Source organism: Cheilinus undulatus, linkage group 19 (assembly GCF_018320785.1).
Source record: "Cheilinus undulatus linkage group 19, ASM1832078v1, whole genome shotgun sequence".
Lineage (NCBI taxonomy): Eukaryota > Metazoa > Chordata > Actinopteri > Labriformes > Labridae > Cheilinus > Cheilinus undulatus.
The window spans coordinates 23843506-23862481 of record NC_054883.1 but is presented as its reverse complement, the minus strand read 5'-3'; the positions used below and the strand labels follow the sequence as shown (position 1 = coordinate 23862481).

Below are 18976 nucleotides of genomic sequence, written 5' to 3'. Positions count from 1 at the left end.
TTCCATTCTCGCTAATAAACACACACTCTCATACGGCACAGGATCCAAATTTTAGTCCCTCGTCTCTCTTTTTTCCTGCAGTGTATGAGGTGTGAGCCATTTGTCATCACGTACTTAATGTGGCTGCCATGTCTGCATGCCTGCTCCACTGCATGAACTGGGAAGAGTTGATGGCCCTGATATGGACAAGCATCGCTCCAGTTCTCCTCATCATACTGCACAGACTAAGCTGTTGCCTTTTTGGCCGACCCAACAATAACAATCAGAGGCATTTATGTGTTTGAAACTGAGGAATATGGAGGCATAGAGCAGAGAGCAGCAGCTGCATATGGAGCTGATCAGTTAGGAGTGAAGGCTTCGGATCGCCTTACTGATGACTAATTGACCACAGCTCCCCAGCCCAAGATGACCCCCCCCCCACCAATCTGTATTTGTGACTGTGAGTTTCTTTGACCTTCATATTGGACAGCCCAGGCTGTTTGGGTTTATTTTTATGCTCATTTAAAAGACAAAGCTGCAATGGTTGACAGCAGGAAGAGAGAATTGGCCCCTACAAATCAAAACATCCTATATTCCTCTTCATGTGTGCCCACTGGGATTGGGCGGTGTTCATTTTAATACTATTAATTTTTCCCAAAATTTTCCCGGGGTATACGGCTTTACCGGTTGTTTAAAAACCACATTTAACAGGCAGGAGCAGGTCAGACAAACCATTTACACTAGCATGCTCTGCAGCCGTTTCATGTAGGGATGCACAATATCGGATTTTGCAGATATCCCATGTGCCAATATTTACAGAATAATTTTAGCCAATACTGGAATTGATACACATATTTAACTGTAGTTCAGAATTAAAATTTCAGCCTTTAGTACTCTCTTTAAAGCTGAAGGAGTGACGATGAATAGAGGAAAAGACAAGTGAAAGTAGGTCTGGTGGTCCAGCCTAAAACTCTACTAACTTTTTGGTACGTACAGCCAATACTTACAGCTGAAATAGGTAGATTTTAATAGCCAAAATATCAGTTAGAACATCAGTTAGAATATAAAAGTGGCAGAAAGGGCAGAAAAAGTAGTGAAAGGAGTTTGAAAGTGGAAGAAACTGAGGGAAAAGGAGGGGAAATGTGAGTAAAAAGTGACAAGAATGGGTTTCATGAAAATGGGCAGAAGTGGAAAAAATGGGCAGATATTATGTAAATTGGGATTGAAAGTGGTGAAAACATGGCTAAAGTGAAAAAATTGGGGTTAGAATTGGTCAAAACGAGCAGAAAGAGTGGAAGAAGTGGTTTGAAAGTCGAAGACACCGAGAGAAAGGTGGGAAAATGGGATCTAAATGCAACAAGAATGGGTTTAATGCAGAAAAATGGGTTGAAAGTGGAAAAAACAGGCAGAAAAAATAGTAGTGGGGTAGAAAAAAGGTGGGCGAGTGTTACATGGGATCAAAAATATTAGAAAACTTTGTAACCAGGATCAGGTGCTCCTCAGGATTAGAAGACACAGATACAATGTAGAAAAAAGGACCAATGACTTGCCAGATTACTTGCAAAAGAGTCCATAGTATAGATGGCAGTCAAAACTGAGAATCCGAGGAACTCTGATGTAAAATAGTAAAAAGGGGTTGAAAGTGAAATAAACTGAGGGAAAAGGATGGAAATTGGGATAAAGGTGGCAAAATATGTTTAAAGCTGAACAAAATGGGTTAAAAGTGGCAAAAACAGGTAAAAAAGTGGCAGAAATGTTTTTGAAGTTACAAAACTGGCTTAAAAGTGGCAGAAATGGGCGGAAGGGAAGGAAAATGGGAATATAAAGTGACAAAAATGTGTTTAAAGTGTCTATAATGGGCAGAGGGAAAAGTGATGAAAAGGGGTTCAAAATGGCAAAATTTGGGTTGAAGTGGCAAAAATAGGCAAAACGTGCAAAGCTGATGAATTTCAACATCTGTACCCATGATCAACAGATTTTTCGGCTCCAAAATGAGGTAGCTGTTAGCCAGGATGCCTGCACCAATACTACTGATCAAACAGTATTGACAGTATCCTCTGGAGGGCTCCTTCTCTGGGTGTGTCAGGGGTGCAGATAATTCTGTGGGCAGACTGCTGTGGGTAAATCCATCAAAGCACAATGCACCTGTGTTAGTTTTGCCTCTCAGTTGTAGAAAGCAGGGGTCGCAGGAACAAAGAACACACAAGTATGTTTTAGCTGGAGAAGAAAATGTTTGAACTAAAATGCGATCACCTACAAGGGACTAAAACTGGACTGAGGTGTTCTTCCATCTATCTTCATCTGCTTATCTGGAGCCGGGTCGCCGGGATAACAGGCTAAGCAAGTCCACCCAGATGTCCCCTTCCCCAGCAACACTTTCCAACTCCTGCTGGGGGATCCCAAGGCATTCCCAGACCAGACAGGATAATCAATGCCTCCAGTGAGTTCTGCATCTTCCCAGAGGTCTCCTCCCAGCAGGACGTGTCAAGAGCACCTTCAAGGGAAGGAACCAGATGCCCGAACCACCTCAACTGGCTCCTTTCAATGTGAAGGAGCAGCGGCTCTACTCCTAGCTCACTCTGGAGCCTGTTCTGTCCATTCTTGGTGTATTTTACCAAACAGGTCCAACATCATTGCTTTTATAACATCTTAACACTCAGACAGTGGTGCTGCTGCTAGAAACAGAAACACATTCTCAAGGCATTTATTTAGATATTCCCTCATCACACAATACCATCTTTATGACCGTTATTGAAGAAATACTGTGGCTATTTTTGAGAAGAACAGAAGAGCCATACCACCCACTCCCAGTGGCCACCATGCTATCTTTTTCCATGCATGTAGTGCAGTTGAACCACTTGATGGTTAAGTGGCGCCCTGTCTCTAATTGCTAACCCAGCCTAGCCCATTAATCAGGCTTAGTGACTGTCCAGCATCAATCATGCTGCTCTTGAGGTTTCTCTGACCTCTTTAGCCTGGCTCCAGGTAGAAGCTCAGGGCTACACTCTTATAGAAATACACACATAGACAAGCTTGCATGCATACAAAAACACACCGACACATGCTGTCACTCATGCATACATGTGCTTTGACAGAAGTTGCCATTCCCCTTCTGACTTCCTGCACTATTTCCATGCAGGAAGAAAAGTCTGAAATGACTTCCATGTGCCAGCAGGCGTTGAAGGCTCAGCGTAAACCCGGCCATCATCGTGCTAATGCTTAGCTGCTACAACAGGAAGCCCATCCTGCTGCTGCAGGCTCTTTACCTACCGTGGTTCTTCCTCACATACCCCCCCTCCCCTACATACACACACATAAGTGGCTTATTTAGGTTATTGCCTCTCTGTTTGTGTATTTGTTTAACAGAGCAAGGGCTCCTCATTAGTGGCCATGCTTGGCTGGATGCTGATGATAGCACCCATAGGGTACCAAGGCACGGGGGGGGGGGGGTGATGCTGAGTTCAGGAGGTTGGATTTGTCTCACTTGTTCCAGCAAACTTCCACTGCTTCCAAGGTATTCACGAGACCTCCAGGAGAGCCGATGTACCCCTGGAAGACTGAGAGAAGGAGGTCTGCAGATCGTAACGAGGTGAAGGGGGAAGCCTGGCACTCTATGATGCTACGAGAACCTGGAAAAGGCAGAAAATGCATAAATATTCAACATTTTCTGCCAGTTTCAAGTTATTTTGTAGATGTGAAGGCTTTATTGTTGAAGTAAAAGTCAAATAAGTCGATCAAATGAGGTCAAATTAATTTTCTTAATGTTCCAGTTAACTTTGCTGGAGCACAAACAGAACAACCAATAATTAAAACAATAATGAAATAAAAAGCTCTGAACCTAATTGTTGAACTGTTTACCTCTCCATTTCTTTCTCTTATGTTGCATTTGTTCTGATTTCTCACACCTCTTCTTACTTTTAATCAACAACCCCACTGTCTCTGTTATTCCCCTCCCTCCTTACTCTCCCCTGGTCTTCCACTTACCCTCAAGTCTGGCTCACTCTCGTTGCCACAGCAGCACTTGGCCTCTCTTACTGTTTCTTATCAGACAGAGCTCATTTGGCCACTGGAGCAGAGCAGAGTTCAGCTTGGAGCTGGCCCCCACCCTTCCCTCTATAAACTTTCTCACTGCTGTCTTGGCTGGCTCGTATAGACCCATCACATTTTAGGGCAGTAGGTCAGTGAGAGTAAAGGCTTCAAAATAACTGCAGATTGAAGAACTTCTAGTAGAGTCAGTAGGACAATGAGCACAGGGAAATTTATCAACTGGTACCTGAGATTGAGGCTGGCTGCAAACCAGATGATTTTCACTTTAGACCCAGACATGAGGACAGTCTCAGTGGATTTCTAGCTGGTAGTCTTTTGACTACATGATTTGTCGAGGTACATGCAGCTTGTTGTCACAACTTCACAGTGGAGATTCCACAGACACGAGATCTTGCAGATGCAGGATCAGATAAGTTCAGCAGAAGGCATGCATTCTATTTTGAAGTATTGGATTTGTTATATTTGTTGCTCAACAGGGACAAAACAGTTTAAAAGAGTTTCAATACAGAGCATGAATCTCATGTGCTGCATGTTGTCTCATATATACAGCTCTCAACAGTATAAAACAGCTGCTGTTGAAACTGCTCTACAGCATAACGGTGTCTCTTTAAAAGTATTAAAAGCTTATAAATCAGTTTAGCAAAAATGAAGGCTTTTTAAAGTACTCACGTCTTAAATGCAACACCATAAGGTCTTAAATTTTGTAGCTACAATTTTTATATTTGTCAAAAGAGGTTGTAAGCTAGTTTTACTGCTTTCATTTTCCCATTCAGTTTTGCGCGTAAGTGAGATTCTGATGCAACTTCAGCTAATCTGACATCAGTTTGCATGTTTGTTTATGTCTAGCATATCAGTGGATCCTTAAAACTCCACAGCATCCCCAGCTAGCAGGTTAACTCTGTGATCAAGTCATGTGTGGATGTGATAGGTAAAAGCAAGTTTTCTGGGAAGTGGTTGGAGGAGAAAGAGTTGAAACTGAGGCGTTTGTAATTACTTTAAAGTTCCTTTAAAGTAATTAAAAATCTTTATTATAGGTTTGTTGTATGAAAGGCCTCTGTGTTCTAAACTAGCAGGAAAAATTTATAAAGTTAAGCTTCCAAATCATGAAAAATGAGGCAGTAAAATCTGCTCTAGGGTGGAATGAGCTGATGCCACGCCCACTTACCTGAAACACCATCCTCTCAGACTTTAATGCTCTAAATCAATCTAAATTTAGTCACACCTAGATCTCAGTGTTTTCACCTGTTTACAGCAACCATATTCCAACATGGGCAACTGTGACTCGATGAGTCGGTTGTCTCACAATTGGAAATTTGTGGGTTCAATCCCCACCTCCTGCAGTCACATGTCGATGTGTCCTTAACCCTAACAACCCCAATTTGCTCCCACTGCTTCTTCGGTGGGTATAAAAGCCTGCGAATGGGATTTGCCAATACTGATGGCCAATTCCCAATAGCAAACTCTGCCTTCAGTGGATGAATGTGTGAGCAAATGAGTGTGAATGGGTAGGTATATCCTGGGGTGTAAAAGCGCTTTGACCAGTCAGATGACTAGAAAAGCGTTATACATTCTCAAGTCCATTTACCATATCTAGTGTATTAAAATACAAAGTCTGGGTTTCACTTTATGGGGACTTTAACATTTTTCGGATTTTGCAAAAAAAAAAAAAACAGCTTTTGCAGTGAAGCTTTTTTGCATGGGGTAAAACTAGTGGAGAGTCTGTTAATGTTAGCACTGCTAGCATCTCAAAGAAAGCCTTATTTACTAAAATAACAAATACTTTCTGCATTTTCTTGACTTTTTTGTCACATTTTTATTGTACAATCTGCACAAAACACATAACTGTGTCACTGAAGTAAGTGGTTAGAAATGAAAGCTGCAGTAGAGTCTATAAATATTTTTGGAGGGTCTTTAAAAAAGTCTTGAAGTGTTAAATTTTCTGTACAATAATTTTAGTACTCAATGGGCTACTTTTTAACCTGTACTCTTCTTTTTTATATGTAAAAGTAATAGAGTAACTAAATATACCTCCCCAGTGTGTTTTTTTGTGGTCAGAGAAGAAAAGAAAAAATGAAAGAAAAAAAGGATGCTCCACAAGGAATCAGCACAGTTTCTGTCTCCCTCCTATCGTTGCCATGTTTGCATGAAGCTACGTGCCAGTGGAAGGTAAACATGGTTTGTCAGTGTGAGATGACAGCAAGGACAGCGGTATACTATGGCATTACCTTTTATTTATGAAAGAGAAAAGAAAATCTTCATGGTGGAATGGATGTTATTGCGTTCTTTTACTGAAAACACTATGTAGTCAGTCCAGTGAGACATACAGCTGCATAATACTGTTCGCCTCTGCACAGTTTGTTGTCAGATTGTGAGCATATTAAGGAGCTGTTACTGCAGACATACAGGTCATGGGCCATGGGATGTCCCTGGTCTTATTTAGATCATTTTCACTGAGTGGTCTGGTTCCGTTTGTTTGATTGCAGTAAAATGATTGTGTTGACACCACACACTTGAGGGTTATTTAGGTGGAGTATTTAGGATCAGTCACTATGAGCCTCAAACTGGGTCACACTTCTTAATCAGTGGGGGCCAAATCAAGCCCAAAATCTTGCCTAAAATCGTCCAGTATGTAGCCAGCCTTAGTGGTCTGAATGGAGATAAATGTTCTCCTTGCTTGAGTTCATGACCCCAGGCTTTTGTGTTTGCATGCTAAACGGACTGGCCTATAATCACCATTGCCACTTGCAATAAAAGTCGTAAAAGTAGTGTGTCTAAATGGCGTTGGGTTTTCACTGTGTGATTTAAGCCATGTGTGTCAAAACCCGATACATATCTACGCACCATATGTGAGCAGATTCCATAGATAGCTGCAGACATGGTGGTGTAGAGTGCGTTTGTGCAGACAGCCCATTGTCGTTACAGGCTCCGAGTCCAAGGCTGCCTCTCTGCTGTTTAGTTAGCCTCTCGACTGCCACCAGCCACCAGGCATCCCGGGGGACGCACTAAAAACATCCATCAGACCACTGGCCAACATCCAGCATAGGGAGAAAAAGCACTGGGAGAAAGTTAATGACCACATGTCTGAATACTCCTGTGAGATTTCCTACAGACTCACCCCGTTGTCTGTCAGAGCCCGCTCTATTCTTTCAGACACTCACACACAAACGGCCTCTCTGTCTGTCTGGAGGTTATTGCACCACAGACGGCTGCTTTAAGTCACTCTGAGGGGTTATACATGACCATGACATAGAGGTCTGACAGTGCCTTCCCCACTCACTGACCTGCTCCACTGAGTTCTCGCCTACTGCAGCCTCTCAGGTTTCTTTAATGAGCCCAATTATTCTATTAGGTGCATGACTCTCTGTAGGCCCTACCACTGTCTTGTCCTTTCCTGTCTCCTTCTCCAGACCTTAAAAGCCTTGAGGAAACCATTATCTAAGAGGAAAACCGTTAGGTGTGAACAGGTCATGAAAACAGCAAAGATGGCATGCTAATGGTATCGGCGAAGTGGCACAAAGCAGAGCTTCCTTTCGTCTCAGCCTGAAGGTGTGACATAAACCGGGGCTCCAGAACACAGATTGAGCTGTCGTTGTACTCCAGCAGTCTACCTGTGCGGCATGGACAAGGACAGCTGAAATAAAGCACAGCTAAGCCTGACAAGGAAGGCTCTGTGTCTGATGTTTCTTTTTTTTTATGTCTGAAATGAAAACAATCTCTTTGGAGAAAATGGGAATAGCAGCTCGAACAGGGTGGAGGATGAGTTGCAGCCTTGACAAACTGTGTCAGACTAGACGGCCCATCCGTCTGGTCCCAAACAAAAATGATGCAACACTTTAGCTCGCAGTTTGCTATCCGATTCCATCCTAAATCCCAGCCTAGGCTGAAGAAGGAGGGCTTTGACAGGTTGGCACCCATTAAGCCTTTTGTTTTACTGTAAAGGGAAACGGCTATTTGGGTTTACTGGTAAACGCATCACTGCTGAACACCGTCGTTCTAAATATGGAAGTTGAAACTCTATCTGATTGTCTGGTTGTCTCTCTGGCTGAGCACCAAGCCCATAAAGAAGGGCAGGGACTTGAGCAAGCGTCTGTGTGTGTTTCAGGCTTTATGTCTTATACCTGGTAGGACTTAACAGTCCCTGTCTAGACCAGCACTTTTTTTTTTTTTTTTGCTGAAAACAATGATGCCTTCTCCCGCTGTCCATTAAGAACCAAGCAATGCATATTCAGTTTCTTTGTGAGGTGAATGCAAGGTCAGTTTAAAGATGAAAGATGTTGATGCTCAAAATCAATCTGCATATCTGCTTACTGCAGTTTGATTTCCAACAGTAAAGCACATCTACAGAGCAATCTGCTGGAGTAGAAATGTTTTTAGCTACCATGAGGCCCAGTGACCTTGACATTTGACCTCCAGAATCTCACAAGTTCTTCCTTGAGGCAGAGGTTTGAGCAAAGTTTGGAGAAAATCCTCAAAGCATTCTCCAAAATACAGCCCCAATTCCAAAAACCTTGGCACGTTGTACAAACAAATACAAACAAAATGCAATCATTGCCAAATCTCATGAACCCATAATTTATTCACAATAGAACATAAACATATGAGATGTTGAAACTGAGACATTTTACCATGTGATGTAAAAAATAGCTCATTTGAAATCTAAAGGCAGTAACACATCTCAAAAGAGTAGGGACAAGGCAACAAACGGCTGGAAAAGTAAGTGGCATTAATGAAAAACAGCTGGAGGAGCATTTTGCAACAAATTGGTCAATTGGCAACATGACTGGTCACCAAAGGAGTATTTTAGAGAGGCAGAGTCTCTCAGAAGTGAGGATGGACAGGGGTTCATCAATCTGTGAAAAACAACATCTAAAATTGTGGAACAATATCGGAAAAATGTTCCTCAACACAAAACTGCTCAGACTTTTAATATCCCACCATCTACAGTCCGTAATGTCATCACAAAATTCAGAGATTCTCTGTGAGCAAAGGACAAGGCTGAGGGTAAATATCATATCCATATTATGCTCAGGTCTTCAGGTGGTACTGCATTGGAAACAGACATGATTCTGTAGTTGAAATCACTGCATGGGCTCAGGAACACTTCCAGAAATCTTAACAGACATCCACAAGTGACAGTTAAAGCTGGATCATGCAAAGAAGAAGCCATATGTGATAAGGATCCACGCTTCTGAGCCAAAACTTATTTAACATGGACTGAGACAAATGTAAAACTGTTCTGTGGTCATCAAATTTTGAAATTCTCTTTTGTCCTGCAGGCTAAAGAGGAGAGGGACCATCCAGCTTGTTATCAGTGCACAGTTCAAAAATGACCACCCCATTCATCCTTGAGTTGAGTCTGAGTGGTCATTTATGCAAAGTTTGATGACAATCTATCAGTGTTCTCAAAGTATTGCATTCACAACGATTACACATGTATGGATGGTCAGACAACCAGAAAATATATTACCTCTAGCCTCGGGTATCAACATAAAACCTAGTGCATGACATCACTTAAACACTCACTCCTGAAGGTCATCAGTTGCACTAGTTATACTGCTTTTTCATCATTTAGAGAAATATGAAAAGAAACCGTACATATGTCAAGATCAGCATGAACCCTTTTTTCCTAAACAGGACATTCACCAAACCCCCTTCATGCTCTTCAATACAAAAAGGTAGCAGTAAGAAACCCGAATGAAGTCCTTGTGATTTGATCAAATAACTCTTTAACCTGTTTGGTGCATTATTTCAGATTTGAACAGCTCAAATTAAGCTGAAATGTAAAAAAAATTACTTTGTCTAATATTAAGTGACTGTATGTGGTTGTTTTTTTTAAGGGAGCAACGATAAGACGTGATGAACACACAGGAGCAATCCTCGTAGCCCGGATCATGAGAGGAGGAGCAGCCGACAGAAGCGGTCAGTCTAGTCCCCTTTCTTTAGTGGTTAGATCATGTTTGTGTGAGTGTATGTCTTTTATTACATGCTGTATGTTTGTGAATCTTCAGTGTTGGGTCAAGAACAAAAATGTTTCAACAACTCCTGTGCCATATGTTGTCCTTTCTCTCCTGTAAAAGTGATCAGAAATGACAAGTTTACTGAGAACTCCCGCTTGCTGTCACATGTTTCCTGTTTGACTCTGTGTTCATTCTGTCCAGCCTGTTTGTCGGCTCCTCCACAGTGAAGCCAAAGGCAAAGTTCCACATGTGTCAACAATAACATTTTGATACTTTTCCAATCCTCAATGCCACCATGACGATAAACATTAATCTGCTTTACTGTACACATCCCCAGGCTGTGTGAGCTTTTTCACAGTAGCTCACTTATATTAGAACGTTAAATCATGGAATATCAGAGCGATTGAAGATATGCTAATGTTGTGTTTGTGTGGTAGGACTGATTCATGTGGGCGATGAGCTGAAGGAGGTCAATGGAATCCCAGTGGATGACAAGAAACCGGAGGAGATCATTCGAATTCTGGTGAGGCTTGTCCAAATGAGTGACTGAAAGATGCTCTGTGGGTGCAGACTGTCAAAAGCTGAAGGAAATGTTTGCACAACACTGATACATACAATATTACTGCAAAGTTTCAAGAAGACAGAGTTTCTAAGTTTATTTTTTGACCTCTTTTACCTTAACTGCAGAGGACATTAAAGGTATGGGGGGTGGCATGTACCAAATCATCCCAGGTTGAGGGTTAGACTGTAGCTTAGCAAACCGCAGCCCATACCTCCAAATTCCACATACAACAGCTATGCTCTGATCCATCTGTGAAATGCACTGTGGTGCAAATCAACTAGAACAGTTCTAGTGTTCAGGTCAGGCTCTGGCATGTCCAAGAAGTGCCACTCTGTCACTGACGCTGCAGATCTATATTTTCATTGCTGTCCACTGCCAAACCACATCAATCCACACTGATCAGATTAGGACTGGGCAATTATTAGATAATAGATTAAATTACAAGATGGCCTTCTGCAGTTTTCAAATCACAGAATGTACTATTAGATTATTTTCACAAATCGTTCAGCCCTAGAGCAGATTGTTCCCAACAGCCAGAAAAACATGCAAAGATTTCTGACTAGTTAGAAATACAATACAACTCACACAGTCCCAATCGTGAATCCTCACTTTATCAACATAACATCTCATCCTGTGGCACAAGCAAAAGGTCATCTATCAATCAGAGGATCACAGAGCTACTACAGCACCACTGACAAGAAAAAGTTAACTTTTTATTTCAAAAACCACAAACCTTACAGACAACAACCGATTCTTTGTAGCAAACATTAACCTTATAACTTCATAAGGTACTTGCCTGTGCTAGAAGTGATAAAATCATGGAATCACATAAAAATGAACTGCAAATCAACACCATAAAGGCAAAATAATCCACTGTTGACGTACTATTCATACATGGACTTGCAGTTCCTTGCCATCTTGTGTGCGAGGTCTCTTGCCTTCGGTCGGAGCAAAACTGTGGTGCTGTGGAGCGCTGCAGAGTGCGGCACAGCCGGTGTATGTGGAAATTATGTGACACACATCGGCCCTCTAGCCTTCCAAGCAGTCTGCACAAATTGGACCTGGGACTTCTTTTCCTGCATGTTATTTCAAACTGTCTTCCCCTGATTTCCTCCACTTTCCACTGTCTTCTCTAAATAATGGCAAAAAGCACCTAATCTTAATCTTTAATCTTTAAAATATAAAAGGAGTGGTCGATCCAAACTCCATGTACAAATGACGCATTTTTTTTGTTTTTATCTTTCAGCATCTTTTTTCCATTTTTTATGTTGCCGCCTGATGCTACAGTCCTTTACATAATTTTTAACCTATTGATTAAAAATAAAAACTAACAAAAATATTCCAACCTTTTGCAACAATGCTGTAAGCTTAGCTCAGGTTCCTCCATTTCTTTGATATTTGCTGAGATGTTTCTACACCTTGATTGGAGTCCACCTGTGGTAAATTGATTGGACATGATTTAGAAAGGCACACACCTCTCTATAGAAGGCCTTAGGGGGTGGGGGTGTTTTTCAGCAGCTCCATGTTTGACATTGAAATAGCAACAGCATTGCTTGAGAGGTGATCAGTACCCCATAAAAACACTGACTGATTTAATTTGCATGACAGATCCTGGTACCATCCTAGCATGACCTTACAAAGTGGTTATGAAATTCAATGCTGATCAACCTCAAGTAGCTTTAAAATTGAATTTGAATAATGTCTGATGCTAACCTTCACAGAAGATTTTAAATGAAGTAGCTGTGTTTAATAAATGTTCTGATCCAAAACACCCAAGCATTTGGGTTTCAGACCTTTCTGCAGGGCTTTTATTCACATTTAAGTTTAATCAATGCAAATAAATACACAAACCTCAACCGTGAAACTCATGAAAGAAACACAAAAGAAAATTTCACTTCACTTTTGGTCTGAACACTGCTTAAGGGTTTGTTTATTTGAGCTCCACTCCTTTGGTAAATTTTTTTATTCACAATGGCCAAACAACAAACTCATCCAAGGCCCTGCGGCTCCAATCACAGTGCTGAAAAGCAAGCACTGCCCTTTCTCTACGTCTTTCCTGGTATTTGGACCACATGCTGAGAAGATCAGATCGTTGCTCAGTAGTTCCTCCAAGCAGGCCTCAAATGAGCCCCATCATTGGTCTGAAGTCTGCCAGGAGGGACAACTGGAAAGGAAAGAGGGAGTCTCTTAAACTCAGACACAAAGGCCTTCACAGCAGATGATAGCTCTCAACACTCCTCTTTTTACCCCCACACATACTCTGTCCCTGCCAAGCCGAGTCATTCAATCCTTATATGCCTCCATTGTTAGAAAAATCTAACAGTACTTAGTTTATGTGATTTTTATTGGATTAGAAGCTTTGTAAAAAGTTTGCAGGACAGATGACTGATGGGTGGTTCAACCCTCTCCAGTAGTACTCTAACTATTATATCTGTGATTGTTTTTTCCTATATTAAGGCCCAGTCTCAAGGAGCCATTACCTTTAAGGTTGTTCCAGGGGCCAAGGAGGATGCACCGCCCAAGGAGCCGAAGGTAAGCATTGTGCTAAACCAGAGAATAAGCTTCGGAATGAAACTTGATTCAAAACATTGCTTAACACACCTTGTTGAGTATTTTGTACAAGGTCATAATGATATTGCATTTGAGACTTAATTGCACTGAGCCCCATATTCAGTCCTGTCCAAAAAAAAAAAAAAAAATGCCCGGAAGTAGAGAAAAACATTCTTATGGTCTACATCCAAAATTTAGTCAAACAGCGCCTGGACCTCAATCCCATCAAGCACCTTTGGGATTGGCTGGAACAGAGATTGCGAGCCTGGCTTTCATATATGCTTTAGAGAAGAACAGGCACAAATTCCCACAGAAACACTCCAAAACCTGGTAGAAAGCTGTTCAAGAAGATTGCTGGGTTTAGCTGCAAAAACTCCATATTAAAGTACATGTATTTGAAAACAATGTCAATACAGTCCCTGTTGGTGTAAGCATGAGGCGGCCGAATACTTTTGTCCATATAGTGTACTGCTTAAATGTTTCTTTTAGAACAGTTAATTTGTTCCAATATATTATGTGTGTTTGGAAACAAACTTCTTATTTGCTTTAAGGGTCTTTAAAATGAGACTGTCTTTTTTTTTACTTTACCTCCAGCTTTGAGCTCTTGATACACTTATACACTTTGGTTTTCTCTGGACACAAAAAGGTGACTGAGGTTTGGTACCCGTTCATGTAAAAGGAGTTTATCCAATCATGTGGGCAGCATCAGGATCTCCCAGACATCCGTTCTGAAGATTCTTTAACTGTCACTCTAACCAGCATACCATCGCTCTCACCCACTGGGATGATGATACATAATTTCTCATGTGCTCATCCATCAGTGGCAGACAGAGGCTGGTTACGCTCAGTGGTTTTTAGCTCCAGGGTCGTCTGCGTTTTATCATTATTCAGCCCACCCTGCATGTGTAACAGAGGCGTACAGGACAAGGTGGGTCACTGACATCCTTTGTCATCATGTTATGGTTAAACTGTCTAGTCTTTAAAGAAACCCAGCTGAAAAATAGCCCTGCAGTGCCAAACACTCAGCCTCTTCTTCATGAAAACATCCTGCACGCTTACATCAGGTACTGTCTATGCATCAAAGGGCAGCTAAGTGGCCAAACAAGCATGGGCCAAAAACACTGAGCCAAGAGAGGAAAAGCTGGGGTTTTAGGAGTGTGGATGTACAAGTGTAATCTGCTGGATGCTTCAGCAGCCAAAGCTGCTGCTGTGACCCAAACAAAACATCTCTGTCTGAAACATAATTTTACTACATGGCACCAAGCACTCTTTAAATCAATAGGATATCAAAAAATGAATCTAACTTTCCTTCTTCTTTTTTAGATATTTCCCACACATTTCCCTACCCCTCCGAGCTTTCTCCATGTGTACTGAGGTGTTGTAGAAGTGATAACTCATCATGACAAGTCTCAGCTTAGACAGAAGACACAGCAAGGCGCTTTAAGTTGCAGCTTTCCGCCCACTACGGGAAAAGATGTCGGAGATTTTTCCACTATAAGGTTCGGACTTCTTTGTGTTGATGAGGTGTCCCATCAACCTCTGCCAAATGAAATTAGAGCACCTACTTAAAGAAAGAAAACAACTTTTTTTCACAGATCCATTTTTTCCTTAACCCTTATGACTCAGCAACAGTGTTACTCTACACGTTCCTTAAATCATATTTCTTTACAAAACCCCAATCCCAAAAACGTAGAGATAAGTAAAATGTAAATAAAAACAGAATAAAGTCATTTTCAAACCCTTTCAGCATTTATATTTATTTGAATACCACACAAAGACAAGATATTAAATGTTCAAAGTGATAAGCATGTTTACTTCTTTGTTACATCATCTTTTTTTCTAACAACACTGTAAGAATCTGGGGACTGAAGATACTATATGTTGAAGTATTGATGATGGAGTTCTCCCACTTTCCTGCTCGATGTACATCTTAGGTTGCTAAATAGTGGAGGCTATGTTGCCTTTATTTCGCTTCATAATACGCCATACAGATTCAATGGGAGACATGTCTGGACTGCATGCAGGCTCTTCTAGTATCTGCACTCTTCACTGTAAAGCTAGGGTGTTGTCACTCATGCAAAATGTTGCTTGGCTTTGTCTTTCTGAACTAAGATGGGACGTCCATGAAAAAGAACGTTGTCTTGATGGAAGCATACGTTGCTGCAAACCCTATATGTTCTCCTTTGTATTAATGCTACCTTCATAGATGTGCAAGTGACCCATACTATGGGCACCAATTCTTTAGGCTAGAGGACTCAACAACCAGTGGACTCATCAGACCACAGCAAACTTTTCTACTTTAGATCAGTCCATCTCAGATGAGCTTAGACCCAGAAAAGTGGCATTTCTGGACTAATGTACGACTTTCACTTTGCATCATAGAGTCTTAGCTTTGTTTGTTTGTTGTACTGGAAGCCAATAGCAATGGCTGCAACCAGTGTAGCACTTAGCTCAGATGTAGCTATAGTATAGCAACAGTTTTATCAGATCTGGACCATATTTCTTTATTAAAGCTTTTCATGACAAAGAAGGTGTTTTCAGTCTTCTGCTGACCTGCTTCGGCATGAGTTTCGGTATTTGAGGAAGGGTGTAGTATGAGTTTGGATATACAGTGGCTGCTTTTACGTTTAAGATAAGAAAAAAGAGTCCAGAGGCTCAGGTGTTAAAAGGTTAAAGTGTTGAATTTAACTCTATATGTGTAAAATCAACATTCATTCAATTTTGCAGTGTATTTGACTTGATTACATAGGTGTGACTTTATCTGAACTACCTGTTGAAAGATCTTTTCTCGTCTATTTCTTGCCAATAAGGAAAGATCAGATTTTACCGTAGAAGTCCTTAGCATCTACTCAGTACTTAAATAAAACTTTGAATTAAATACTTTTACTTGAATAGATTTATAGACCAGTACTTTTACTTTTACTTAAGTAAATTTTAACCAGAGTAACTGTCCTTTTACTTGAGCACAGTTGTCGTGTACTTTTTCCACCTCTAGTTATCGGTAAGCATTCACATGACAACAAAACAAATCTCAACCTTTTGCTGCAACAGTAATAAACGTTCTAGCTATCAAAAAACTTATTTAAAAGATTCAAACAGGACTTTGCAAAAAACAGGTTCCCTTTTCAGAGCGTTAAAATGGAAACATTCCTGATCGGTATGTGGAACAGAGCGGTTCCAACTGGACTCTCTGGCTCAGGAGGTTTTAAAGTTGTCTCTCTAAGATGATGGTGACAAGGTTAAGTGCTTCTTAAGTGTTGATGGAATAACAAGGAGAAAGAGAGACAGGTTATGTTGTCCTGCAGTTGCAGGTTTCAACTTCTGATTGCTCTGACCTTTATAAAGTAATTACCTAGACTTTTGGTGAAGCACCTTCTGATCTTGCATGATTGATTGCCTGTAGCGTTTACACTCTACGCAATGGAGGGAGGTAATTTGCTGCTGCTTTTCCTGTTGTGACATCAACCCAACCCTTACCCCCCCTTTCCTCTCCTTTCCTCTCCTAGGTGTTCGTGAAGGCACTCTTTGACTATGACCCTAAGGAAGACAAAGCCATCCCATGCAAAGAGGCCGGACTGGCCTTCAAGAAGGGCTCTATCCTTCAGATCATGAGCCAGGATGATGCAACCTGGTGGCAGGCCAAGCACGAGGGGGACACCAATCCTCGCGCCGGCCTGATCCCGTCCAAACAGTTCCAGGAGAGGTAAGAAACAGCTCAGCCTGTCTTAACAAGGCTGTCTTTACTGACACAGTCACACAAGTTTCACTCTCTTTCTCTCCCTCCTTCCTCATTTTTTTCCTGCCTTCACACTGCCAAAATAGTCTGGATTTCCGCACAATGTCTGGCCTGAAATGAGTAATGACAGAAAATGATAGTGCTGGTACCGATCCACTTTGGACAGCAAGTGGATGGAAAATGGAACATCAGCGTGCACTCGGACGGCCGCGCTTGATGTGCAACACAGAACTGAGAAGGCCGGGGCAGCAACTTGGCACACTTCACATGCACCCAAAGAAAAACCTTAAAGAATCAGGAACGATTGCAAAAGAAACACGAGTGCATTTAACAAAAGCTCATTTTTAACCTTACAGTTTACTCAAGAGCAAGTGCTTTCCTTCACAGCCTCACTCACCAGTCTCTGCTGACAGAAAGAAACTGGTGAATATTGACAAGTGGGTTCTCTGTAGCATAGCAGGGAGTGTTTATTATTCCCTGTGCGGTCGTGAAAACCGATGGTTTTATTGTTCCTTTTCTGTCTGTTTCTGTATCCTCCTCTCTTTTCTTCCAGGAGATTTGCACTGCCGCGACCCATTGCCACCATCCCGTCCCAGAAGCTCTCCAGACGATCATGTAAGCATAAATTATCTGTTGTGATAAATTCTAAACATCCACTTCATGCAGCAGCTGGGTGGGCTAAAGAGGGGTTATAAAGAACGGAGAAGTCAGGGACGCTGAGGACTGAAGCACAGATCCACTGCCTATCATCAGAGGAAGTGTTGTGTCTGGATTTACCTTCCCTCTTGTTCTCCTGTCTGCTCCATGTTTTCATTCTCCTAGTGTCTCCTTCAGCAGCCTCTTCCTAGAATCTCTTCCTATGCTCCCCCTCTGCGACTTCCTGTGCTGATGTGCTCGTAGTCATGCAGAAGACGCTTTAATGTTCTCCCCTTTTAGAAAACCTCCTTTGCCTTGACACCTTCCAGCCAAAACAACAGCCAGCCTCCTCATCCAGCTCACCTCTCCACATCTCAGAGAGCCTAATGACAGATTCATGATCTGACACTAGAAATGCAGACATGTTGGAGACATGGCTTTGCTCTCTGTAGCTCATGAGTGTGCTTTATGTAGGCTCCTGTGATATAGATAATGCAGAAAAAATGAACAGGGTCACAAAAAGGGTCAACATGATACCAAAAATGTAACGAATTCCTACCAGGTGCTAAACATAGAGCAAAGAAACACTCAAACACTTTTGTTAGTCATGAGAAAAACAACACGTAATGTCCGTTTTTATCACAACACAAAGTTTTAGAAGATTTTCTGGGATCAAATATGTCAATAATTATAATTATTAGTGTCATTTGATTTCAAATGTTAAAATCTGAAATACTTTATTAATCCAGAGGAGAAGTTAAACAAATGCACTTTCTCTTGTACACAACATAATCATCAACATAAGAGCAATAAAACCAATACATGGAGAGAAATAGGAAAATATAAATAAATATCAATTAATGAATTTAAAATGAGATATGCATAGATATGGACTTCTAATAGAGATTAAATTGTGAGATAAAGGAATTTTATCTGTGCATTAATTTTATTTGATATTTTATGGATGGATGGATGGATGGATCCTTTATTGGTATATAGTGTATATTCAAAAATATACACCAATTAGTGCACCTTAGAATGAAATTTCTCTGCACTTAACTCACAATCAGACTAATAAAAACACTAAAAATCTTAAAATATGACCATAATTAAAATATGACAATGCTTAAAAATATGACTGTGACTATACAGAATTGAAATAAACATAAAACATATTCCAAGAGTGTCCTGGCAGGCAGCAGCACATTTTTTAGTTCAGCGATATTTATACACAAATGGCATTAAAAGACGTGAAATCATAATTACAGCAGCAGATATTTGTTAAAATGGACTACAGTCATAAAAATTCAGGCAGGACACCTACAGCCAGACGTTTCTGCCTCCAAGTCATTTAACTTCCTCTTTAAAGCATCCAACAAGAGCAGCTCATTAAGTTTCAGCTCTTTTTGTGATCACTTCCAAGTAAAAAGAGAAGAACACTTTTTTTCTCCAGTTTAGTTCTGACTTTTGGAATAGACAGTTAAAGAACCTGAGACTAAAATTCGGATT

At 41.1% G+C, this 18976-nt stretch overlaps 1 protein-coding gene across 3 annotated transcripts in view; it reads left to right on the top strand.

Annotated features, from left to right (window-relative positions):
• The window catches only part of mpp7a (membrane palmitoylated protein 7a), a 242472-nt gene that overhangs the window by 161069 nt on the left and 62427 nt on the right, over positions 1-18976 (top strand). For all 3 annotated transcript variants that reach the window (XM_041814353.1, XM_041814354.1, XM_041814355.1), the window contains 5 exons: positions 9864-9945; positions 10421-10506; positions 13003-13077; positions 16602-16798; positions 17385-17446. In XM_041814353.1, the coding sequence (XP_041670287.1) occupies positions 9864-9945; positions 10421-10506; positions 13003-13077; positions 16602-16798; positions 17385-17446 (502 nt within the window). The remainder of the gene's footprint in view (positions 1-9863; positions 9946-10420; positions 10507-13002; positions 13078-16601; positions 16799-17384; positions 17447-18976) is intronic.